The sequence below is a fragment of the Odocoileus virginianus genome, chromosome 4, assembly GCF_023699985.2.
Source record: "Odocoileus virginianus isolate 20LAN1187 ecotype Illinois chromosome 4, Ovbor_1.2, whole genome shotgun sequence".
In the NCBI taxonomy this organism is placed as follows: Eukaryota; Metazoa; Chordata; class Mammalia; order Artiodactyla; family Cervidae; genus Odocoileus; species Odocoileus virginianus.
In genome coordinates, this window is record NC_069677.1 from 9,587,252 (window position 1) to 9,608,070 (window position 20,819).

Consider the following 20,819-nt stretch of genomic DNA (forward strand, 5'->3'; position numbering starts at 1 on the left):
AACTAGAAACTACCCAGATGTCCTTCAACAATGGAATATTTTAGCAATGAAAAGGAGTTTTTAGCTACCTGGATGAATCTTGGAAACATATTTTGAGGGGGAAAAAGTAAGTTGAATACTTACTATTTCCAGGCATTATTCTAAGTACTTTATACGTATTCTGTTTTCAATTCTCACAGTCCTATAAGATGGGTAGGTACTATTAGTAGTTTCCATATTACAAATGAGGAAATTGATTCAGAAATATTATTAAGTAACATGCCCATAGTTATAGGACTAAGTGGTGTCCAGGAAGCTTGTAGATGTGGGCAACCTGACTACAGTGCTCAAAATCTTGCTTCCCAGTGAGTGATCTCAGGATCTCATTAGTGGTCATTAGCATCTCTTCTGCTCATATAGTAACTGGGTGGTATCAGGAGCTATGAAAAAGTACCAGAACATACCTAGAAGTAGAAGAGGGAGAATGGCCTACCTCTGGTAACAATAAAAGCCAAAGTTTTATACAACTGTAAGAAATGACAAGAGATTCTGAAACTGATGACATACTTTTTTAGACAAAGGATTAATCTCAAAAATATACAAGCAACTCCTGCAGCTCAATTCCAGAAAAATAAATGACCCAATCAAAAAATGGGCCAAAGAACTAAACAGACATTTCTCCAAAGAAGACATACAGATGGCTAACAAACACATGAAAAGATGCTCAACATCACTCATTATCAGAGAAATGCAAATCAAAACCACAATGAGGTACCATTACATGCCAGTCAGAATGGCTGCTATCCAAAAGTCTACAAGCAATAAATGCTGGCGAGGGTATGGAGAAAAGGGAACCCTCTTACACTGTTGGTGGGAATGCAACATATATATATATATGCAACATAATTATATATATATAATTATGACTGATTCACATTGACATATAGCAGAAACCACCACAACACTGTAAAGCAATTATCCTCCAATAAAATAAAGTATAATAACAATAAAAAAGATTCTGTAAGAAAAAAGAAAAATTTTGCTATCTTCAAAGAGCAACTTAGAACTGTCTTGTCCATGAATTCATTCTTGCACCCTTCCAGCTACAGGGCATCCCTCCCTCTTCTAGGTCACCTGAGGAGTTTGTCCATTCTCTCATTCATTATTTATCCCCTGACCTTTGTTTAATGCTGCATAATTTATAGAACATTTTTACATATATAATCTCCAGTTATCCTCACCACACTGTCATTTTCATCATTATACAGATAGATAAATGGGCTCATAAGAGGTGCAGTCACAGGCCAGAGCTCTTAAAGTTCCCTTTTCTTCATTTCCAACACTACTGGACACTGAACATCCATAAGTTAACTCCTATATTAAAGGGATAAGCAAATTGTCTTGATCCAAATGGAAAATGTCCTAAATGTTTCTATTGCTGGTTGAATGTCTGGGGTTCTTAACATCTATAGAATGTTGTGGATTACAAGTTTATTTCAGGAGACTTCCCTGGCAGTCCAGTTATGAAGACTCTGTGCTTCCACTGCAGGGGGGTATAGGTTTGATCCCTGGTCAGGGAAATAAGATCCCACATGTTGCCCAGCACAACCAAAAAAAAAAAAAAAAAAAGTGTGTATATATATATATACATATATGTATATATATATGTAAATAAATCTACTTTTAAAAAAAAGACTATTTCAGAACTACATATCTAAATTGTCATGACACAATTCCATCTCAGTCTACTCAAACTCCTCCAAAGGAATGAAGTTATAAGACAAAGTTAATTCTTCCCCAACAACAACCAGCACTGGTTTAATCCAGTGATTCCCAAATCTGGTTCAGCAGCCAAACTGACCAGGAAGCATTGAAAAATATACATGCTTGGCCCAGACCCCGAGTTGCTGAATTAGAATCTGTAGAGTTGGGCCATACATATTTTTATTTGTTTTTTAAAGTTTCCATCATGATCCCACTGATTAGTCATGGTGACTAGCATTGGGTTAATCTACTTATTATTATCTGGTATTACTGAGATGTTATTTTCTATGATTACTAATGAGTAACCCCATTTAGACATCACTCCATTCAAAACAGAAAGACTAACTGGTTTAGTAAGCTCATGAAAAAAATATAGCCCAGCTTTTTGTGAATGAACTACCCACACTGTGGATTACCTACTGTGACTGTAACTTAGCCTCTCTCTGTTCATATCATGAAACTAGGATGAGCAAAAATAGAATCATGGCCAGGTATAGAGCACACAGGTATCCAGGCAGGAGCGCAATGAAACATAGGTAGCTTATGTATTCATCTTCTCCCCTCCATTAGTTCAGATGACCAAGAATAGAATGAGCCTATGGTGGGAGACTATATTTCTAGACCCATGAGTTTCTTACTTACCACCAGGGTAATTGTTGGGACCCTGCAGCTTGAACTTATTCTTTTCCATTTCAGCGCTGAAAGCCTGCAAGAAGCAAAACAGAGCGGAGAGTCCTAAATGGGGCTTTAGCTACTGTCATCAAAACCCCCCTCTTTACTTGCATTCACCATGCCTGGCCTCACCCACTCTGTTATCCCCTATTTCCACTGTCACAAATCTAAAGTGACCTTTCAGAAAGTCCTTGGGAACAGCCAATGCAGCGCTACAATCTATTAGAACATAGAGGGAAAACAAGTATAGGAAAAATGGAAAGGAAAAACTCTTAAAATCTGGCATAAAAAAGAATGTACATCCCAAATCTAAATATAATCATTCACAAATATTAATGCCTTGCTACCATGGGGTTGCAGAGTCAGACATGACTGAGCACACACACTCAACACGACAATCACAATTATATATTGGGCATTGAACTAAAGGTGTGGCTATATCACTGAAGAAGACAAATAGTGGCAGATGTTCTTGTAATCAATAAAACAAACTCATTTATAAAACTTATATGCACACCACCCTGTAGACTGAATGATCAATTCTTGTAAAGTGCTTAAAATTGTACCCAGGTTATTGTAAATACTCAATATGTTGAATTGTAAATATTCAATAAATATTGAAAATATTATAAATATTCAATATGTTAGCTATTGTTTTAATTATTATTATATGACAGTATGCACATAGACATTTATGTATATTGCCATGAAGATCCTTTGTCATAGTACCCATTTGAAAAAACTCATCTCTCCTAGGGTTTGGAACCACCATGCACAGGGTCTTCTTTGTTTAAAGTTGATGCAATTGGCAGTAATTCTTCATTGAAAAAGATGGTAGATAATGAGGTAAAGTCTAGAATCTTCATTTCATCTGAACTTTAATAATGAAGTTTCTTAACCTGTAGCAGTTTTTCTTCAAAAATTATATTTGCAATTGCTATTTCCAGAGCAAAAAAGCCCTCATATTTATTTAGTACCTGGAGTGGTCATAACAGGGAGGAGCTTCCCTGCCCTCCAAAATAAACAAGATAATATTATCTGCTGATAAATGGACTAATAATATCTGTCAAACACAAAATGGATAAAAATCAGCTGTTTTCCAAACTCACTTAAAGTCAGTATGCATTCCTGGGTTAGAAACCAATGAGGCAAGCCTTTTGAATTGAAAATGAAAGAAAACTGTAACTTAATCAGGACCAAGAATTTAGAAGGTGTGGATAACAAGCAGTTTGGAAATGCAGATCCAAATGGCAAGAACTTGGCAGTTCTCCCAGTTCTGTCCACAAAAGACCAACAACTCATGTGAAGAATGTGAGGAGTGTTCCTAGTAAGGAGTTTCTTATTCTGAGACGTAATATCTGGCACAAGGTAGATATGCAACACATATTTGTTAAATAACCAAATGAATGACTATCCATTGCCTTTTGTAGATACTCAGCACCACCCAGGAGCCTTATCATCATGAAATACTAATGAACACAGTATATAGGTCAGCTGGGGAGTTATTTGCTCATTATTATTCATGAATTGGAAATTCATTAGTATGTGAATATAAGTATCACTTTAATGTAAGTTCAGTATACGCTGGTCTTCCTGAGTCAGGTCAACTCTAGATGTCTGACAAATCCATTCTCTGGATTGTAGGGACCTTGCCAAAGTAATGCCCCCCGTGAAGAAGTGTGCAAACTACCCTCTGTTCTTTCTGAACATAAACTCCTTGTTGAAAGACTTATTTAGGAGGAAAAGATGTGCTTAGCAAAAGACTAGAGGAGTATACATATGTGTATGCACATGTCATACTTCCACATGGATATAATGTAGTCACTCAATCGTGTCCAACTCTTTGCGACCCCACAGACTATATAGCCCACCAGGCTCCTCTGTCCATGGGATTTCCCAGGCAAGAATACTAGAGTGGTTGCCATTCCCTTCTCCAGGTGATCTTCCCAACCCAGGGATTGAACAGGAGTCTCCTGCATTGCAGGCAGATTCTTTACCATGTGAGCCACTAGGGAAGCCCTAAAATGTAGTGTTAACACTGAACAAAAAGCCTGAAGGAATGGTCACTGTTCAGGGTACGATATAAATTACCTTTTAAGATAATCTCCTTTGAGTCACAATACTGAAAGCTGTATCATCTTTCAAGATATTTTCTTCCCTATATTTTTGTTTAGTGTTTCAGAACACAGACTTTAGGGTCAGACCAACAGATAGAGGTTGGACTCTTGGCTCAGCCACTGGACTAGTTATATACATATTAATCTCTGGTCCCACTTGCAAGATGGAGATGACAATAATGGCTAGCTTCTTCTTGGCACAGTACCTGGCTGATGCAACTCATGGCAACTACTTTTGTTATTATCCTCCAGGGGAGCTCTCAGACTATGGTTGATCTTTTCTGTATTGTTGAACTGTAATTTACATTTTTGCTTGTATGTTGACGAGAATGAGCACTTTCTTTTCTGGTGGTGATTTAGTTGTTAAGTCGTGTCCGACTCTTGCAACCCCATGGACTGTAGCCTGCCAGGCTCCTCTGCCAGAATCCCATGGGATTTTCCAGGCAAGAATACTGAAGTGGGTTGCCATTTCCTTCTTCAGGGAATCTTCCCAATCCAGGAATCAAACCCAGGTCTCCTGCATTGCAGGAGGATTCTTTACTGACTGAGCTACGAGGGAAGCCCCACTTTCTTTTCTACTTGTGGCTAATTCCTTTTATAGGGATATGGTGCTTTATGGACAGCCCAGGGATGTATTCTGAGCACCTATCTGGGCCTAGTAATAGTCTTCTGCAGTGGGTGGCAGGTGGAATTGGTGAACTTCATTTGAATGACACGATGTTTAATTTTGTCAAGAAGATAAGCTGCATCACTGGGTAATTCACCAATTTTGCATGTCAGCTGTGGATGAGACAGTGGTGTATGGAGCTGGCTTACATTGGCTCATGAGACTCCACAGTGACTGTCTCTTTCCAATTCCTCCTCCAGTGATGTAACATAGATAGCTTGAGGACAGCAATGGAAATCAGCAAACACTACAGTCCTCCCCCTGTCTAGCAAGGCAGCAGGAGGAATAAGAACATTTACACTTCTTTCAGGGAAGTGCGAGTTAGAACAAGTCTAAGCTTGTTTTCTTGTAGAGAGAGAGAAAATGGCAACTACCCACATGGAGAACAGGCTGGAAGGTGGGAAAGAGAAGGGGAGGACCAAAGGACCCCACAAAACTAGGAGGTTGCATACCTTTAAGGAGCAGAGGGATGAATAAATGCCAACAAAAGACAAGAGAAAAGCTAGGTAGTGGGGTAGACATGGCTTCTACAATGACATTCCTTACTAGGTCAGAGGTGAATGATTTATAAAAATTACATCTCACCAAGTTAGACCATCATCATGCTCCACAGCACTTAACAAACCCTGTATCTTACTTTGGAGATATTAAATAGATGTTGTTGAGTAAATGAATGTGAACGAACTGCAGGACATTTCTAAAACATTAACTTACCCTATATGTCTCCAATTCTTCAGGGAGAATCACAAACTTTACAGCTAATTGTTGCAAATTTTGTCTGGCAAATATTAAAACTTCATTAAACATAATCTCTGCTGTTTCACTCTTCTTCATTCCAATGATTCCAGTCCCAAAGGCAGGAAAGGAAATGGAAGTTATATTTAGTTCAAGGCATTTTTCCAAGCATTTCTTCATCGCAGCTTTCAATGTCTATAGGAAAACCACAAATTTAAGATTAGTCTTTTGAGTCAAAAATAAGACTTCACGTACCCACTTACCCCTTAATCCTGCCCATATTTTACAATGCCAACCTCCAGTATTCCTCAGGCCATGCCCACGCCTCCTCAGAGAACAGGAAAGGTACCACTCCACAGGGGACCCATTACAGCTATAAGGTTAGATGATGAGAAATGAAAGGGTTGAGAAACTGAAGTGACTGACTGGTACATTTTGTGCCATTCAAGACATTTGGGCACTGGGATTACCCTCAATTTATGCAGCCTTCTCCCCGGATTAGAGAGCCAATCTTCAATTTATCCCCACTTACCTGCCACTTCTGGATCAACATAAAGAGCTTTAATAAAGGAGGGAGAGGTTAAAGTAAGTGGTCAACATTTATTTAAAGTCATTAAGATCTGTCATGTAATTTATTTTTGGCAGATTTAAACTTCCATCAATATTTCAACATTCAAACAACACTATAGTAGGAAGGTTACTGGATAACCTTCTTACATTATACTAATATACTAATATGTTAGTTATACTAATGTAAGAAGATTATACTAATGTGCAAGGACCTTGGAAAACTGAGGGACTGGAAAAAGCAGAGAGTGACTAGAGGACCAATCTGGGATTTGAGGGCTCTCTAGACAAGAGAAGATCAGAAATGGTGATAAAATAAATACGGACAAAGACAGAAAAGGGGATTAAGTTTCCCTCTCTCTACATTTCAGTGGGTTCCCCCTAGTCCTTAATGTATATAATTTACACCGCTCAGTTGTAGAGTCAGCCAGAAAGCTAAGCTTTACCACAGGTGCTTCACCACAGGGAAGACCTCACAGGTAACAGATGTGACTGGAATGATACTAGAAGGGAGATCCCAGGTCCTCCTGGGATTTAACAGATGGCAGGAGATATGGAGAGGCTGAATCCCTGGCCCCTATGTAAGAAGAGGCCTGTAGCGCCACTGGGTGCGGAGGTGAACAAGTGTGCAGATAGGGAGTCCTGATGTTTCTATGTCCATCTGTGGTATGCCCGCTTAAAATTCAGACATGGACTAAGCGATAATTTAAATTAAACTTCTTAAGATAATTTGTGACCACAACATCTGTTTAATATTTCAGGTATTCACAGGAGTAGTAGAGAATGGGGAATATTCCACTTGACAATAACATATCATGAATGTCATGACATAATAGAAATTCAACAGACTATTATATAGACTTTGGAGACACAGAAAGATAAATTTATTTTGACCTTACCAGTTTTTGTTCAGAATATCTTGAAGTCCATGACACATGGTATATGTATTTGCAAGACAATTTAAATCCTCTTGTGACCAGTACCAACGGGGAATCTAGTGGTGTCTTAGTTATATTTTGGTATAATTCCTGCTCTATTTCATCTCCGGCTGCTTTTAGAATTGATTTTGACACAGCCCCAGCACTAAGACTATTACAGGAGTACACAGAATTAACAATTACATCTGTCTGAAAAGGGAAAAAAAATGAACAGGGTTCAGTGTTAAATTACTTTTTCTTTTCTTTTCTTTTTTTTACAATTTCTTAAGGTTTATTATATGCCAGCTTCTATGTGCCAGTTACATATACACGTATGTATTTATTTATATGCTCAGTCATTTCAGTCATGTCCAACTCTGTGACCGCGTGGACTGTAGCCCTCAGGCTCTTCTGTCCATGGAATTCTCCAGGCAAGAATACTGGAGTGGGTAGCCATTCCCATCTCCAGGAGATCTTCCCAACCCAGGGATCGAACTCAGGTCTCCTGTATTGCAGACAGATTCTTTTTTTATAAATGTATTGATTTATTTTCATTGGAGCCTAATTATTTTACAATATTGTGGTGGTTTTTGCCATATATAGACATGAATCAGCCACAGGTGTACATGTGTCCCCCATCCCAAACCCTCTCCCACTTCCCTCCCCATTTCATCCCTCTGGGTTGTCCCAGTGCACCGGCTTTGAGATGACTAATTTAAATATTTATTTTCCTGAAGAGCTTTGAAAAATACTTTTGAAGATCCTAAATCCACAAAACTATCAATAACAGATATAAAATTTCCAAAGAGTGATCACTTGATTACTGTAAGTCTGTTCGTGCTAATCAGAAATTATGTTAAACATGCAGATGATACAATTTTTATTGCAAACATCTGTCAGCCCCTTGCTGGCTTATACTCCCAATATTCCCAGATTCAGAACTTTCTGTATGATTTATTTTAAGCTTTATCAATAAGTGGTTTCATTCTATAATCCACTGTCTTCATTTTTCACTGTTTCTATGTGAATGTTCATGTTGTCTTACACAGAGTGGAAATAAAATTTATAAGGAAACTTTTACCCCCTATAGTTCATGCTTTTCAAGGTAAGTAGCACATGGTTAAAGAAAAACACAAATGAGATGAAAAAGTCTACAGTGGGAAGTAGGTCTCCCTCTTGGTGAGGATCCCCAGAGCCCCCTAATTCATCTTGATGGCTTTGGCTCCTTTTGGGGGTAACTTATGTTACTTGTGGTTATTAATGAATGTGTCACTTTGAAAGTGCAATCAGAATTTGCAAGTTGGAGGCACTAGCACCCTTTACAGATTTTTAAATTCTTAATGTTGGTAATAATTATATAATAAAATTTTAGTTAAGGGAATAAGCTATTCAACCAGGATGTTTCCACTTTTAAATTGGCATATTAATGATTTATCAAATAAATATTTCATCTCATGGGGTCCCCTCAGTCTTCTTTCCAATTGTCGTAAGCAAAAAATGGAATTTTTTCACTTGTGATTAATTCTGTTTGACTCTGGCCACAGGAGAGCCACGGATCCATGGGGGAAATAGAGAATATAGCCTTATATTCTCTTCCTCTGTTGCAGCCCCCGCTCTCTGCTGCCTCCTTTCACTTATTTGTCAGTAACTTGTTGAACACCAACATGGATGCCCAGAGACCAGCTCCAGGGTTACAGAGATGAACAAGTGACAGTCCCCACCGTCAAGGTGCTCTCTGCCTGGTAGAGAAGCTGCACTAATCCAGAAATACCTGGCTCACTGTTACCTTGACTCTCTCCCCTGCCTGTCAATGCCCTCACCTTTGTGCCCTACTGTTCCCAGCTAAATGCTAAGTTACAATTTATATCCTCCACAGCTGCTGGCACAGAGCCATAGACTCACATACAATTTACAGCTCCACCTAGTACTCCTGACTAGTCCAGCCTATCACTTTTGATCTGTCAATTTCTCTGTATCTCTCTGCTAAGTCATTCTAACCACCCAGGCCTCTTCTGCCAATTCATAACCATCATAACTTGAGATCAAATTCAAACTCATATCTTCTGAAATAATCCTTCTTGATATACTACACTCCAGTCCTGTGACAAAATATACATGCTCTGAAATATTATGAATTCGCTTTGAATTGAGACTTTTTATTATTACTGATAGGTTGCTTTAGAAATATTCAGATGGTTTGTCTCCCCAGCGAGACTTTTCAACTAGAGAATATTTCTATATGAAAAGAATATAGTAGATTTTTACCTCTTTAGAATCAAAGATTGTTCTATTTTCTCACTGTGCTTGAGAATAATGGTAATAATTATAAGTACTTATCACATGCCAAGTTCTATTCTAAGCAGTTTATGTGTTCTGATTCCAACTCTGAGATATAAGTGCTATTATTATCCTAATTTTACAGATGAAGAAACTGAGGACCAAAAGGTAAAGTAACTCAATTCAGGTCATCCAGTTAGTAAATGGCAAAGCTAATATTGAAATCCAGATGGTCTGGCTCTGAAATCCATACTCTTAAACTAAATAAGATACTTTCTAAACCATGTTTGAAATAGTATATGCTGAAAACATACTTGCTAGGTAATACACAGTTCAGGGATCCCCTTTGGCAGTGAAAGAGAATAAAACAAAGACTTACCTCCTGCCTTTCAATGAGGCCTTGGACAATCTGAAGAGTCATGTTATTCACAACCATAGTATTGAAAGGCTGGGTGGCTCCTTGACTTACTTCCAGCTCATTCCTTCCTAGGATGATTTCTGAAGCAAGTTTAAAGGCAGCAACAGTAGGGTCCTCATTGCTTACCAGATGAATTTCTTTCAAATTACTGATTATTGGCACACTTTGGAAATAAAACTTGATAGTTTGCACAATGATCTCTGTACACAGATCCAGAGGGAACTGGAAAATCCCAGAGCTCAGGGCTGGAATTGCTACTGTCTCAATGTTCATAGAATTTTTACTGTTGACAAAATGCAAAATATTCATAATGGCTCTTTGCAGTTTATCAATACATTCCTGGCTATCCATCAATGCCCACCGAGGTCCAACAGCATGGATAATGTATCGGCAGGGAAGCTTCCCTGCTCCTGTGGTAACTATCTCACCAGTTGGAATTCTGCCGTATTTGGAAACCAATGATCTGCTCTCCTCTTGGATTTCAAAGCCGCCAGCTTTCACAAGGGCCTGGGCCAGGCCCCCTCCATGCAGGAGTTCTTCATTGGCTGCATTCACCACAGCATCAACAGCATGTCTGGTGAGGTCGTCCTTCCAGACAGATAACTCTACCCTGGGAGTCAGCATTTTTCTGAAGACTCGTAGAGACTCATTGTTACCTTCCCGGGCCGGAGACACCAGGGTAAAGTTACAGCCAAATTTATTCTGGAGGACTTCACACAGCAGACTCTCATTATTTTTTAAAATTTTGAAGTTGTCATGACTAATAGAAATTTGCTGACTGTAGTTTCCTCTGAGAGTATCAATCTCTGGAAATGGAGAGAAGATAAAAAAATAAATGAGCAAGGGGTCCTTTGTAAAGGATATAATCCTACTTCACACCAGGAGACTGAGCTTCCTCTATGCAAAAAGAGAGATGAACTTTGAGGCCTCTTCCTGCTTCTCCCTTATTCCTTAGACCAAGGATATCCAAGAGTTTTCCATGGTATCACCATAAAATGCTTAGTTGTGTGCCTGCCATACAGTAAATACCCAATAAGTAGTAGCCACTATGATGTAATGATGGTGGTATGAAACTGCTTATCAAGGTTCATAGATTTTAAAAACCTACATAAAAATAGTGAGTTTGGAAAGACCCATGCTTAAGGCTCAAGTTTTAGACTTAATTATGAATCAAAAATATGTGGAGGCTTTATTTATAACTTGTTTGCCTTTGTCAACATCTTGGCTTGGGTTCTCCTAGAAGCTGATTTTGAGGTAGGGGCTGAGTATAAGTTTATTTGGGAGGTTATCCCAGAAAACACCAGAGGCATGGGATGGGGAGAATCAAGTGGGAAAGTGAGACAGGGAAAGGAAAGAAATGAATAAAGGGGATGTTACAAAGAAAATGAAGCTGAACTCCACAGAGGGGCAGTGTAGACCATGTGTCTTAGAATTGTATCACCAGAGGGGTGAAGGAGCTGGAATAGTTACCCTGTTTCTATCAGTCATTGGTTGAGGATGCTCCTGGGGGCATGGTCCAGGAGATGGGAGAAGCACTGACAATAGGATGGTAAATAATTCTTCATCATATTTTAGTTGTGTAGTATGATTTTGGTGGAATTAAAACTGATTGGCTAAAAAGTATTTTCTGCAGGTGGCTGCAAGATGATGTGCTAGCTGCTCATAACCTCCTTCAGTGACGCGGGGAGTATGATTAGCCAACAGCCTCCAGGTGTTAGCCCCTCAGCTTTCCAGCCCAGGTCACATTATTCTCAGGGTGGCTCCATCAATAGCTGGACAAGGCCACTGATGTCCAACTTCGCCCAAGAGCAATCTTAGGCTGGCAGAGCTTTGCCAGATTATCATTACAGTCTGATGGCTCCACCTGCCCAATCCAGTTTCTTCTCTTTTCCTTTCACAATAAGCCTTCAGCATTCCTAACTCCATCTCATTTTCTGCTTCCTGGAGAACCTGACCTGTGACACTGTAGTTCATGGGGTCTAAAGCATTATTATATGCCACCAAGAAAGGAAAAACGATGCCAACTAAACCTATCAGTGGATAGGGAGCAGCCTTATTTCAGAGACCTGAAAAAAATCTGTGTCCTAAAATAGATACAATGTAGTAATTTCACTGACTGGGAAAGATTGAAGGCAAAAGGGGAAGGGGGCAGCATAGGATGAGATGGTTAGATAGCATACCCATACAATGGGCATGAATTCGAGGAAACTCCGGGAGATAGTGGAATACAGAGGAGCCTAGTTTACTATAGTCCATGAGGTCCCAAAGAGTCAGATACAATTTAGCAACTGAACAACAGTAATTGATTAGTTTTTACTTCAACTCCCATTTCTAATCTGACCCACCTAGAAAGACCTCTAATGGCCTCAATTACCCCAAAGCAGCAGCACTTGAGTAGTCAGAGCCTATAGGCTTGTGCTGTGGTTGAAAATCTCAAGGGGGTCACCGTTGAGGATGAGGCAGGTTACACTTGCTGAGCAAGTGACAATCAGTGGGTCACCTCTCATGCCAGTTTTAGTTTTAGGGCTGTGGTCAGAAGAGACTCCCATCTTGTGGGCAAAGGACAGGATCTTAAAAGCCTTGCTGAGCAAGAAGACAATCAGTGGGTCACCTCTCATGCCAGTTTTAGTTCTAGGGCTGTGGTCAGAAGAGACTCCCATCTTGTGGGCAAAGGACAGGATCAACGGGAGCCCTAGAGACAGGCATCTGCTGGGTCCACACCACCTTCAAAGCAGTTCCTCTCTGAGGCATGTGCTGGGTCCCCACAAGGTCCTGCCGTCACGCACCTGAGCACTGGTGGGGAAGATAGTCTCCTTCTGTATTCCCCTTTCTCCACTGAGGAAAGATCTGAGCAAAGATTTTCTGAGGCAAGAGTGACAGTGAGGTAATCCTACCTGATTTCTCACTGTCAGCTGCTGCTCCAACACCCTGTGAAAAGCGAGAGTGGTTTCAAAAACATCGAGACGGAATAATTTACAGATTACTGATGACAAATACAGTTTCATAAACACAAAGCAACAGAAACCTTCCTAAGAGCACTGGGTTGGAGGGGGGAAGGGGAACACATTTGTTTGATCAATCTGCCTGGAATACTTGAAATACTAAGTGTTCCAGTCAACACTGACTCTACCCCTCTTCCCTAGAGGCCAATGTACTTTTAATTCTGGATGAGATGAAGGGTTGGCAATTACCACCTGAAAAGGCTCAAAGGTCACAGACCAAAAAGACCCCAAACTCTCAGAGAGGACTCCAATCTCCAAAGGCTTGTGGGGTTCCTCTAGACAGAACAGAAGACATGGGGACAAAAGCCTCATCAGCTTCACCTTCCCATCAACCTGAAAGGACCCACTTTCAATGGCTTATGTAATAACATGAGCCTGAATGTGGAATTTTCAGGATAAACCAATGAGGTGCCTTTTTCCTAGTCCCTTACTTTTATTTCTCCTCCCTCCACCTCCTTCCCTCATGCTGCTGCTGCTAAGTCGCTTCAGTCATGTCTGACTCTGTGCGACCCCATAGACGACAGCCCACCAGGCTCCTCTGTCCCTGGGATTCTCCAGGCAAGAGTACTGGAGTGGGCTTCCATTTCCTTCTCCACTCCTCATGTTACAAAAGTAGAATTGCTGAGCAGAGAAAATAAAAATGATACTGAGGCAACATTCTGAAAAAAATCACCCATCCTCATGTTGACTCTGTTGATTATATTAGCACATTCTTGATTCCGCATTTCTCACATGAGGCAAGGAGAAAACTTTTACTGGGATATTAAAACCAAACAAGAATGCCAGGTATAAACTGAAAATCCCACTATTTTTGCTATCATAGGAAGAACTATTCATGTGCTGATCAAAGTTTATTACTTCTACATTTATGCTTTTTACCTTGGAAAAGTCCATCTTTCAGGTCTCTGAGGTCTTTCAATGTTTGCTCTGTTTTGCGTTTCCCAAATATGGCAGTCCCCTTCTAGGAATGAATAGAAGGATGCATAAGCACTGATGAGTATCTTAGGGAATTTGGTGAGGGTACACAACAGGAAGACTAAAGATGATTTCTGATCTTGAGTTATTTTTCATTCCATTGGTGAAGGTGCAAACACTGTTTTTGCTTCTGTTGTTACTGTTTACCTTTTATCTTTTACTGAGAGCTTCCAATTGAAACCATAATGGCAGTTCAAAGAAGGCAAAGAGCTGTATGGGCTACAGCAGGGAAATCTGTATGGGGAAGGTGAGGCTAAGGCCAGGTCTTGAAGGATGAAGCAGGCGTTTACATTTTTAGAAGAGGAGGATGATGACATGTGAGCACAGAATTTAGAGAGTAATGAGGAAAAACAAGCCTATGCGAGAGTGGGATGATTTGAGAGAACACCATTGAAACATGTACATTACCATATGTAAAACAATGACCAGTGCAGGTTCAAGGCATGAAGCAGGGCACTCAAAGCCCATGCTCTAGGACAACCCAGGGGGATGGGGTGGGGAGGGAAGTGGGATGGGGGGTCCAGGATGGAGGGACACATGTGCACCCATGGCTGACTCATGTCGATGTATGGCAAAAACCACCACAATATTGTAAAGTAATTATCCTTCAGTTAAAATTAATTAATTAAAAAATGACTTAAGGACAATACATTGCAATTTGCACAATTTGTTGCATTCAGGAAAAAAGACAACAGCAAAATAAAAAATTTAAACCCTAAAAGATTGTTAATAAGACACGGGAAAGTCAAAAGAAAAAGAAAAAAGAAAAAAAAAAAAGAAAGAAAAAAGAAAACAAGCCTATGAATGAGTGAAGACCCCTGGACAGTGTCTGAAGAAAGAGGAAACTGTACTTGTGCCTGTGGGGATGTACATTACTGAATTTGTAATAAATATCCCTGATCTAATTATAAAGGGGATTATGTGGATAAAAATCAGAAACCCTGGAAAAACACATTTTAATGATTTTTCTAACAAAAGAATTAAAGACTATGGAGAATAAGAATAAAAATCCTTGAAGACACAGATGCTCACACCTGTTGCCACACAGTTGCCTGAGGGCCTCTGAAATCATTTCTAATGCTTTTGCAAAAGGAAAATTTTGAACAGCTATCTACAATATCAGAGCACGATTATTATTAAATGTCAGGAAAAGCAAGTCCAAGTACAATTCTAAAATGCAAGGAGAAGACACATTTTTGCCTCCAGAGGGCACTGCTGTTTTCACAAAAGAAGGAAAACTCAGCCGGCTTCGGCTGTGGGCTGCCAGGGGTTCTTTGCTTTCGATGCGCTGTGCTGTGTTTAGTCGTCAGTCACGTCCGACTCAGAGACCCCATGGACTGTAGACCGCTAGGTTCCTCTATCCATGGGATTGCCCAGACAAGAATACTGGAGTGAGGTGCCATTTCCTTCTCCAGGGAATCTTCCTGACCCAGAGATGGAATCCACGTCCTCTGCGTTGCAGGCGGGTTCTTTACCACTGAGCCACCAGGGAGTTTTAAAGGCATTGGGACAGACTGGTCAGTAGGGGGCGGCACTCTTTTAACCCCAAAGTAATTAGAAACAAGGAAAGGAGCATATGGCCCAAAACACTCAATCTCTTCTATTTTAACAACAACAACAGCGACAAAAGCCTTCCCAACTTTTCATCGCTGGTCCTACTATGTTCCTTTCTCTTCATGGGCGGCTGAAGGAGTTGACTCTGTCCATCTGCCTGCTCAGCCCACAGCAGTCTGGCTCCCGAACCCCAGTTCTCTGAAATTGCTCCTCAGTGTCTTCCAGGTGGCTAACCCTACTGGACTCTCTTCTGTTCTAATCGTTATTTGGCCCTTCTCTCTAGTTTCATTCATTTCATGATCTGATTCCTGATCCTCTGCTCCAATGCCATCTTCCCTTGGTTCTTGTTACCTCTCACTTTGCCTTTACAGACCTTTCCACTGGATTCAACCTTCATCAGCTGCCCCAGGACTTTATGAGAGGCATGTCTCAACTCTTTCTATATACTCTCCAAATGTGATCTCATCTACTCTCATGACTTCAACTCACCAGCTGCAAATATGACTCCCATACCTGTAATTCTAGGCTATGGCTCTCCTAAGACTAATTTTTCAAGTCTACCTGAACGTCCCATAGTTCCCTCAAACATAGCCTCTGAAAATCTGGATCCATAATCTCATCTCCACTCCCCGCATTAATACCTACCCTCACCCAATCCCTCCAAAATCCATGCTTTATCTCCTGGGTTCCACAGCTTGGTAAACAATACACCATTTATCTACTCAAGTCAGAAATCTAGAATCTTCTCTTCTGTTTCATATTCAGTTCATCACAGGGTCCTGTCCACCTAAATCACTTTCAGATATGGTCCTACCCTCCTTGCCCACAGATACCACTTCACTTCACGGCTTTCAGGGCTTCTTGACTGAGCTATGGCAATACATTCTCTTTAAAGATTTAAATGTACTTAATTTTATGCTTTATTGTTTGAATAGTTACCAGGTACATTTACTGGTTCAAATATAGAACGTATAAAAGGCTGCCTCCTACTCCCCTCACTAAATTCCCTTCCCAGAGGCAATCAATGCTATTAGCTTCACCAATATCCTTCCAGGGGCATTTTTATACAAAAGGTAGCTTTTTTTTTTTTAACTCTCATGAAGTAGACATTTATTGAGAAGCACTCTCTGCTCAAAATGTTCAACAAACTCCATTGCCTATGGTAAAGCTCAAGCTCTTCAGCCTGGCATCCAAGGGTCTCTTTGAAATTTCAGTTTCCCAGCCTCCCCTTTACATACCTAACGCTCCCACAGAACTTCAGTGATGTGAAATGGCATGAGTTGATGCTCTCCAAACTCTCCTTCACTTCTGGGCCTTTGCCCTCTTGGGGAAGAAGCTCTGGGACACCAGCTTTGGTCAGAGTGCTCCTCAGAGCCTGGACCCATCCTCAAATGGTAGCATCTAATATGCCCTGTTCTGCCTCTTGCCTTTTCCATTTAAGGTATCCTAGAGATCTTTCCATGTTAGCCTATATTCCATCATATAGATGCATTGTAAGCTATTCAACTACTAGTAACCCCTTTTATGGACACTCGCTGTGTGCTGTGCTTAGTCACTCAGTAGTGTCCAATTCTTTTCGACCTCATGAACTGTAGCCTACCAGGCTCTTCTGTCCATGGGGATTCTCCAGGCAAGAATACTGGAGTGGGTTGCCATGCCCTCCTCCAGGGGATCATCCCAACCCAGGCATCGAACCCAGGTCTCCCACATTGCAGGCAGATTCTTTACCATCTGAACCACCAGGGAAGCCCTTAAGAACACGTAAGGGGTTCCTAATCTTTTGCTATTATAAAAAAGCTATAAAGAACAACTTAGTACATAGGTCACTTCACGCAGGTGCTAATCAATCAACAGGACAAATTCCTAGAAGTAGACCTGCAAAATAAGATTGAATATACAGTCATAATTCTGATAGTACAGCCAAATTGCTCTGTATAAAGACACCTATTTCTAGTCTTACCAGACATGTGCAAAAACTTTATCTCTGGCCTCTCCACCTCCATTCACCCTTGCATGGAAATGTGTCCTCAACATCATTGCCAACACCACCTTTCTAAAATGCACATCTGACATATCACTCTCCTGTTTGCCCTACTTATCTATCTTCCATATCTCCCTATCAATCTTCAAGACTTTTCGACGTCTAGAACTGTGCAGTCCAGTGTGGGCCATTAGTCACATGCAGCTCTTGGAGCACTTGAAATGTGGCAACGTGGCTTAACACAACTAAAAGATGATATAAATGTGAGCTAACTCTAGATTGCAATGACTAACGATGACAAAAAAGAGTGTAAAATATCTCATTAATAAGTTTTTAACATTGATTACATGATGAAGTGGTTAATTTAGGATACAGGGAGCAAAAGAACATAAAATTATTGTCACCTGTGGGTACTTTAAAAATTCTAGCTACTGAAAATTTTTAAATTAATATGTAGCTCACATTATATTTGCTCCTCTGTCCTTGGAGCTCTTCAGGAAAGAATACTGGAGTACTGAGTGGGTAGCCATTTCCCCCCATTTCCAGGGGATCTTCCCAATCCAGGGATCGAACTCAGGTCTCCCGCATTGCAGGTGGATTCTTTACCATCTGAGCCACCAGGGAAGCCCAATATTTCTATTAGACACATTATATTCCACTGGACCCTTCCTCTGTCATCTCCATTATCCATCGCATCCTCTCCAAAGCCTCTGTGCTACCTCTGTGCTTCACATACAGTGGTCCCTGTGCCTTTGACCAGCCCCATCCCTCCCTCTGCTTCTCTTTTAAGGGTCTGCTTTACTTCAAACTTCCTCTTGAGGGCTTCGAGAGATTTTGCTTCTTGAGTCACAAGTCTGACTCCAGTTAGCAGCAGGTGAGGTCTGGCACCTCGGCACTCACCTGTGTACCACAGTACACAGGGCAGCGTGCAGTTCAGTGCATACCTTCTCAGTCAACCCCATGGACTGTAGCCCGCCAGGATCCTCTGTTCATGGAATTTTCCAGGCAAGAATACTGGAGTGGGTTGCCATTTGCTACTCCAGGGGATCTTCCCCACTCAGGGATGGAACCCCTGTCACTGGGTCTCCTGAATTGGCAGGCGGATTCTTTAACCCTGAGCCACCAGGGAAGCCCCCATGAAGTTCAGCACTGTTGGCTAAATGGAGAAAGGAGGGCGGGAAAGCCAGAAGAGCCAGTCTAAAGCACCGAGTGACAGAGAGGTGAACAGGTGTTCATAATTCAGGTGAACAAATTCAAATTTTTAGGAATGTAGGTAAGTTTAACCTGAACTTAGAATGTGAATTACATCTTCCCTGCAAATAACAGTAACAGTAAGAGTTAAAAGGAATCATAAACTCAGGAGAAACTTTCTCTGACTTGAGCATCTGCCCCGTCTCCACCCTCCCCAGGGGAAGCCCAGCACTGGGCGCCCATCCCTCGCGCGCCTCTCCCCGCCCCCGGAGCGAGCCCGCAGGAGAGGACCCCGGGAAGTCTCTGCGCCCACCGCCCCGGGAACAGAGAATGGGACCTACTCACCTGGCAGTCCGCGGCCAGGAGAGCGGCGAAGAGAGGAGGGGGTGCGGCTCTGCCAGGAACCGAGAAGGATCTCCGGGAAAGAGAAACTGAAACTTTGCGCCCCAGGGCGGCGGGGCGGAGGCACCCCTGCCCTGGCCCGGCCCAGCTGCGTCGTCGCAACTCGCGGCGCCATCCCTGAGCGGACAGCCATGGCTTCTAGCCTCTGCCCGCCGTCCCCGCTGCTCGTGCGGGTGTCCCATCCCGGCACCCGCCTCCAATGGAAGCTAGAAAAGTACTTCCAGAGCCGGGAATCGGGCGGCGGGGAGTGCACCGTCCGAGCCCTGGACCGCAGCGACCCCAACTCGAACACCTTCCGGGTGCAGTTCCTGCAAAGGGCGGGTGAGCTGAGGGTCGGGGCTGGGGGGCAGTCGCCGTCCCTGGAGGGGCCCCCCGGGCGTTCCATGCAGACCCAGTTCAAGCTTATCCAGGAGAGACGGTGGGAAAAAGTCTGGTACCGTCCGGTGGAAGCCAGGAAGTGGGGGCTCCTGCTGACAGACGCAACCCCAACGCAGTGCCCAGTCTCTGACCTGGCTGATACTCATCAGAGCCCCCTTGGTGCGTGGTGACAGAGCACCCATGCCGTCCCCAGACACCCCTGTCACTTGGGTATTTCACTTTGACGTTTTTCATCATCATTCCATTGATTTGTTTTTTAGAACTGCAAGAGTTATAGATACTAAGGAAAGGGGAGAAAAGAATAAAGAAGAAAACACCCAGAGAAAAACAATGCGAATATTTTGGTGTATTTCCTCCTGGCCTTTTCCTCTGAGTGTCAGCAAACATATATGTAGTTACAAACCGGAATCTACTCTTTAATTCCTGCTCTTCTCACTTGATTTATGATGAACATTATTCCATGACACTGAAATGGGAAGCTGGTGACAGTTTCAGGAACGTGACTTTTCACGAGTGGATGATACTCCATTATCATTAAGCTTTCCTTTCTACGGTAGAACTTAAGCTGCCTTCTGTAGCGTTTTGGGACTTCTCTGGTGACTCAGCTGGTAAAGAATCCGCCTGCAATGCAGGAGACCCCTGTTTGACTCCTGGGTCAGGAAGATCCCCTGGAGAAGGGAAAGGCTACCCACTCCAGTATTCTGGCTTAGAGAATTCCATGAACTGTGTGATCCATGAGATGGCAAAGAGTTGGACACGACTGAGTGACTTTCTTTTTTTTAGAGTTTTGAGTAGGTCCCTCACCCTCTGGTTAACCCACCATTCCAGGATGCAGGCAAGAGCCCTTACTGTGAGGGTGCCGGGGCAAGGTACAGACACATGAGTAAGAGGGTTATTTGAAATTGCTCTCATTTCTATGTGTATGTGTATATTTAATGTCTCCACTGAAGGTAAGGATGGAGTCTTGAAAAAAGGAAAGCACCAAATTGTGGTTGACAACCAACCTGTGACTATTTTCCTGGAACCCAATGAAAATGCAAAAGAGAAGAAGACCAAGATGTCTTCTTCAACACAGTCACAAAAAGGGGCAAGGCACGGTGAGAAGCCTCCAAATGTAAAGGACATTCATAATGCTGCAGATTCCTGTCTCCAGAAGGTGGGTATTGAAGGGAGCTATGTATGTTCCTGAAACTTCCTCTCCAGTCCAAGGACCATTTGCTGAT

General features: G+C 41.8%; 2 protein-coding genes across 7 annotated transcripts in view; one reads left to right on the top strand and one right to left on the bottom strand.

Annotated features, from left to right (window-relative positions):
• The window catches only part of PARP9 (poly(ADP-ribose) polymerase family member 9), a 33,793-nt gene extending 14,542 nt beyond the window's left edge, over positions 1 to 19,251 (bottom strand). For 2 of the 4 annotated variants that reach the window (XM_020912756.2, XM_020912760.2), the window contains exons 1-7: positions 19,162 to 19,251; positions 13,995 to 14,076; positions 12,900 to 13,041; positions 10,075 to 10,919; positions 7,401 to 7,628; positions 5,914 to 6,129; positions 2,386 to 2,449 (exon numbers count right to left, since the gene is read on the bottom strand). In XM_020912756.2, the coding sequence (XP_020768415.2) occupies positions 2,386 to 2,449; positions 5,914 to 6,129; positions 7,401 to 7,628; positions 10,075 to 10,919; positions 12,900 to 13,041; positions 13,995 to 14,009 (1,510 nt within the window). In that variant the 5' untranslated portion in view covers positions 14,010 to 14,076; positions 19,162 to 19,251. Of the gene's footprint in view, positions 1 to 2,385; positions 2,450 to 5,913; positions 6,130 to 7,400; positions 7,629 to 10,074; positions 10,920 to 12,899; positions 13,042 to 13,994; positions 14,077 to 16,882; positions 17,520 to 19,161 lie in introns of those variants that run through there. The other 2 variants (XM_020912758.2, XM_070466060.1) reach the window with 2 other exon arrangements.
• DTX3L (deltex E3 ubiquitin ligase 3L) overlaps positions 1 to 20,819 on the top strand; it is a 50,692-nt gene that overhangs the window by 22,472 nt on the left and 7,401 nt on the right. Inside the window, exons 1-2 of one of the 3 annotated variants that reach the window (XM_020912761.2) lie at positions 19,295 to 19,539; positions 20,547 to 20,752. In XM_020912761.2, coding sequence (XP_020768420.2) covers positions 19,350 to 19,539; positions 20,547 to 20,752 — 396 coding nt within the window. In that variant the 5' untranslated portion in view covers positions 19,295 to 19,349. Of the gene's footprint in view, positions 1 to 19,294; positions 19,540 to 19,856; positions 20,753 to 20,819 lie in introns of those variants that run through there. The other 2 variants (XM_070466061.1, XM_020912763.2) reach the window with 2 other exon arrangements.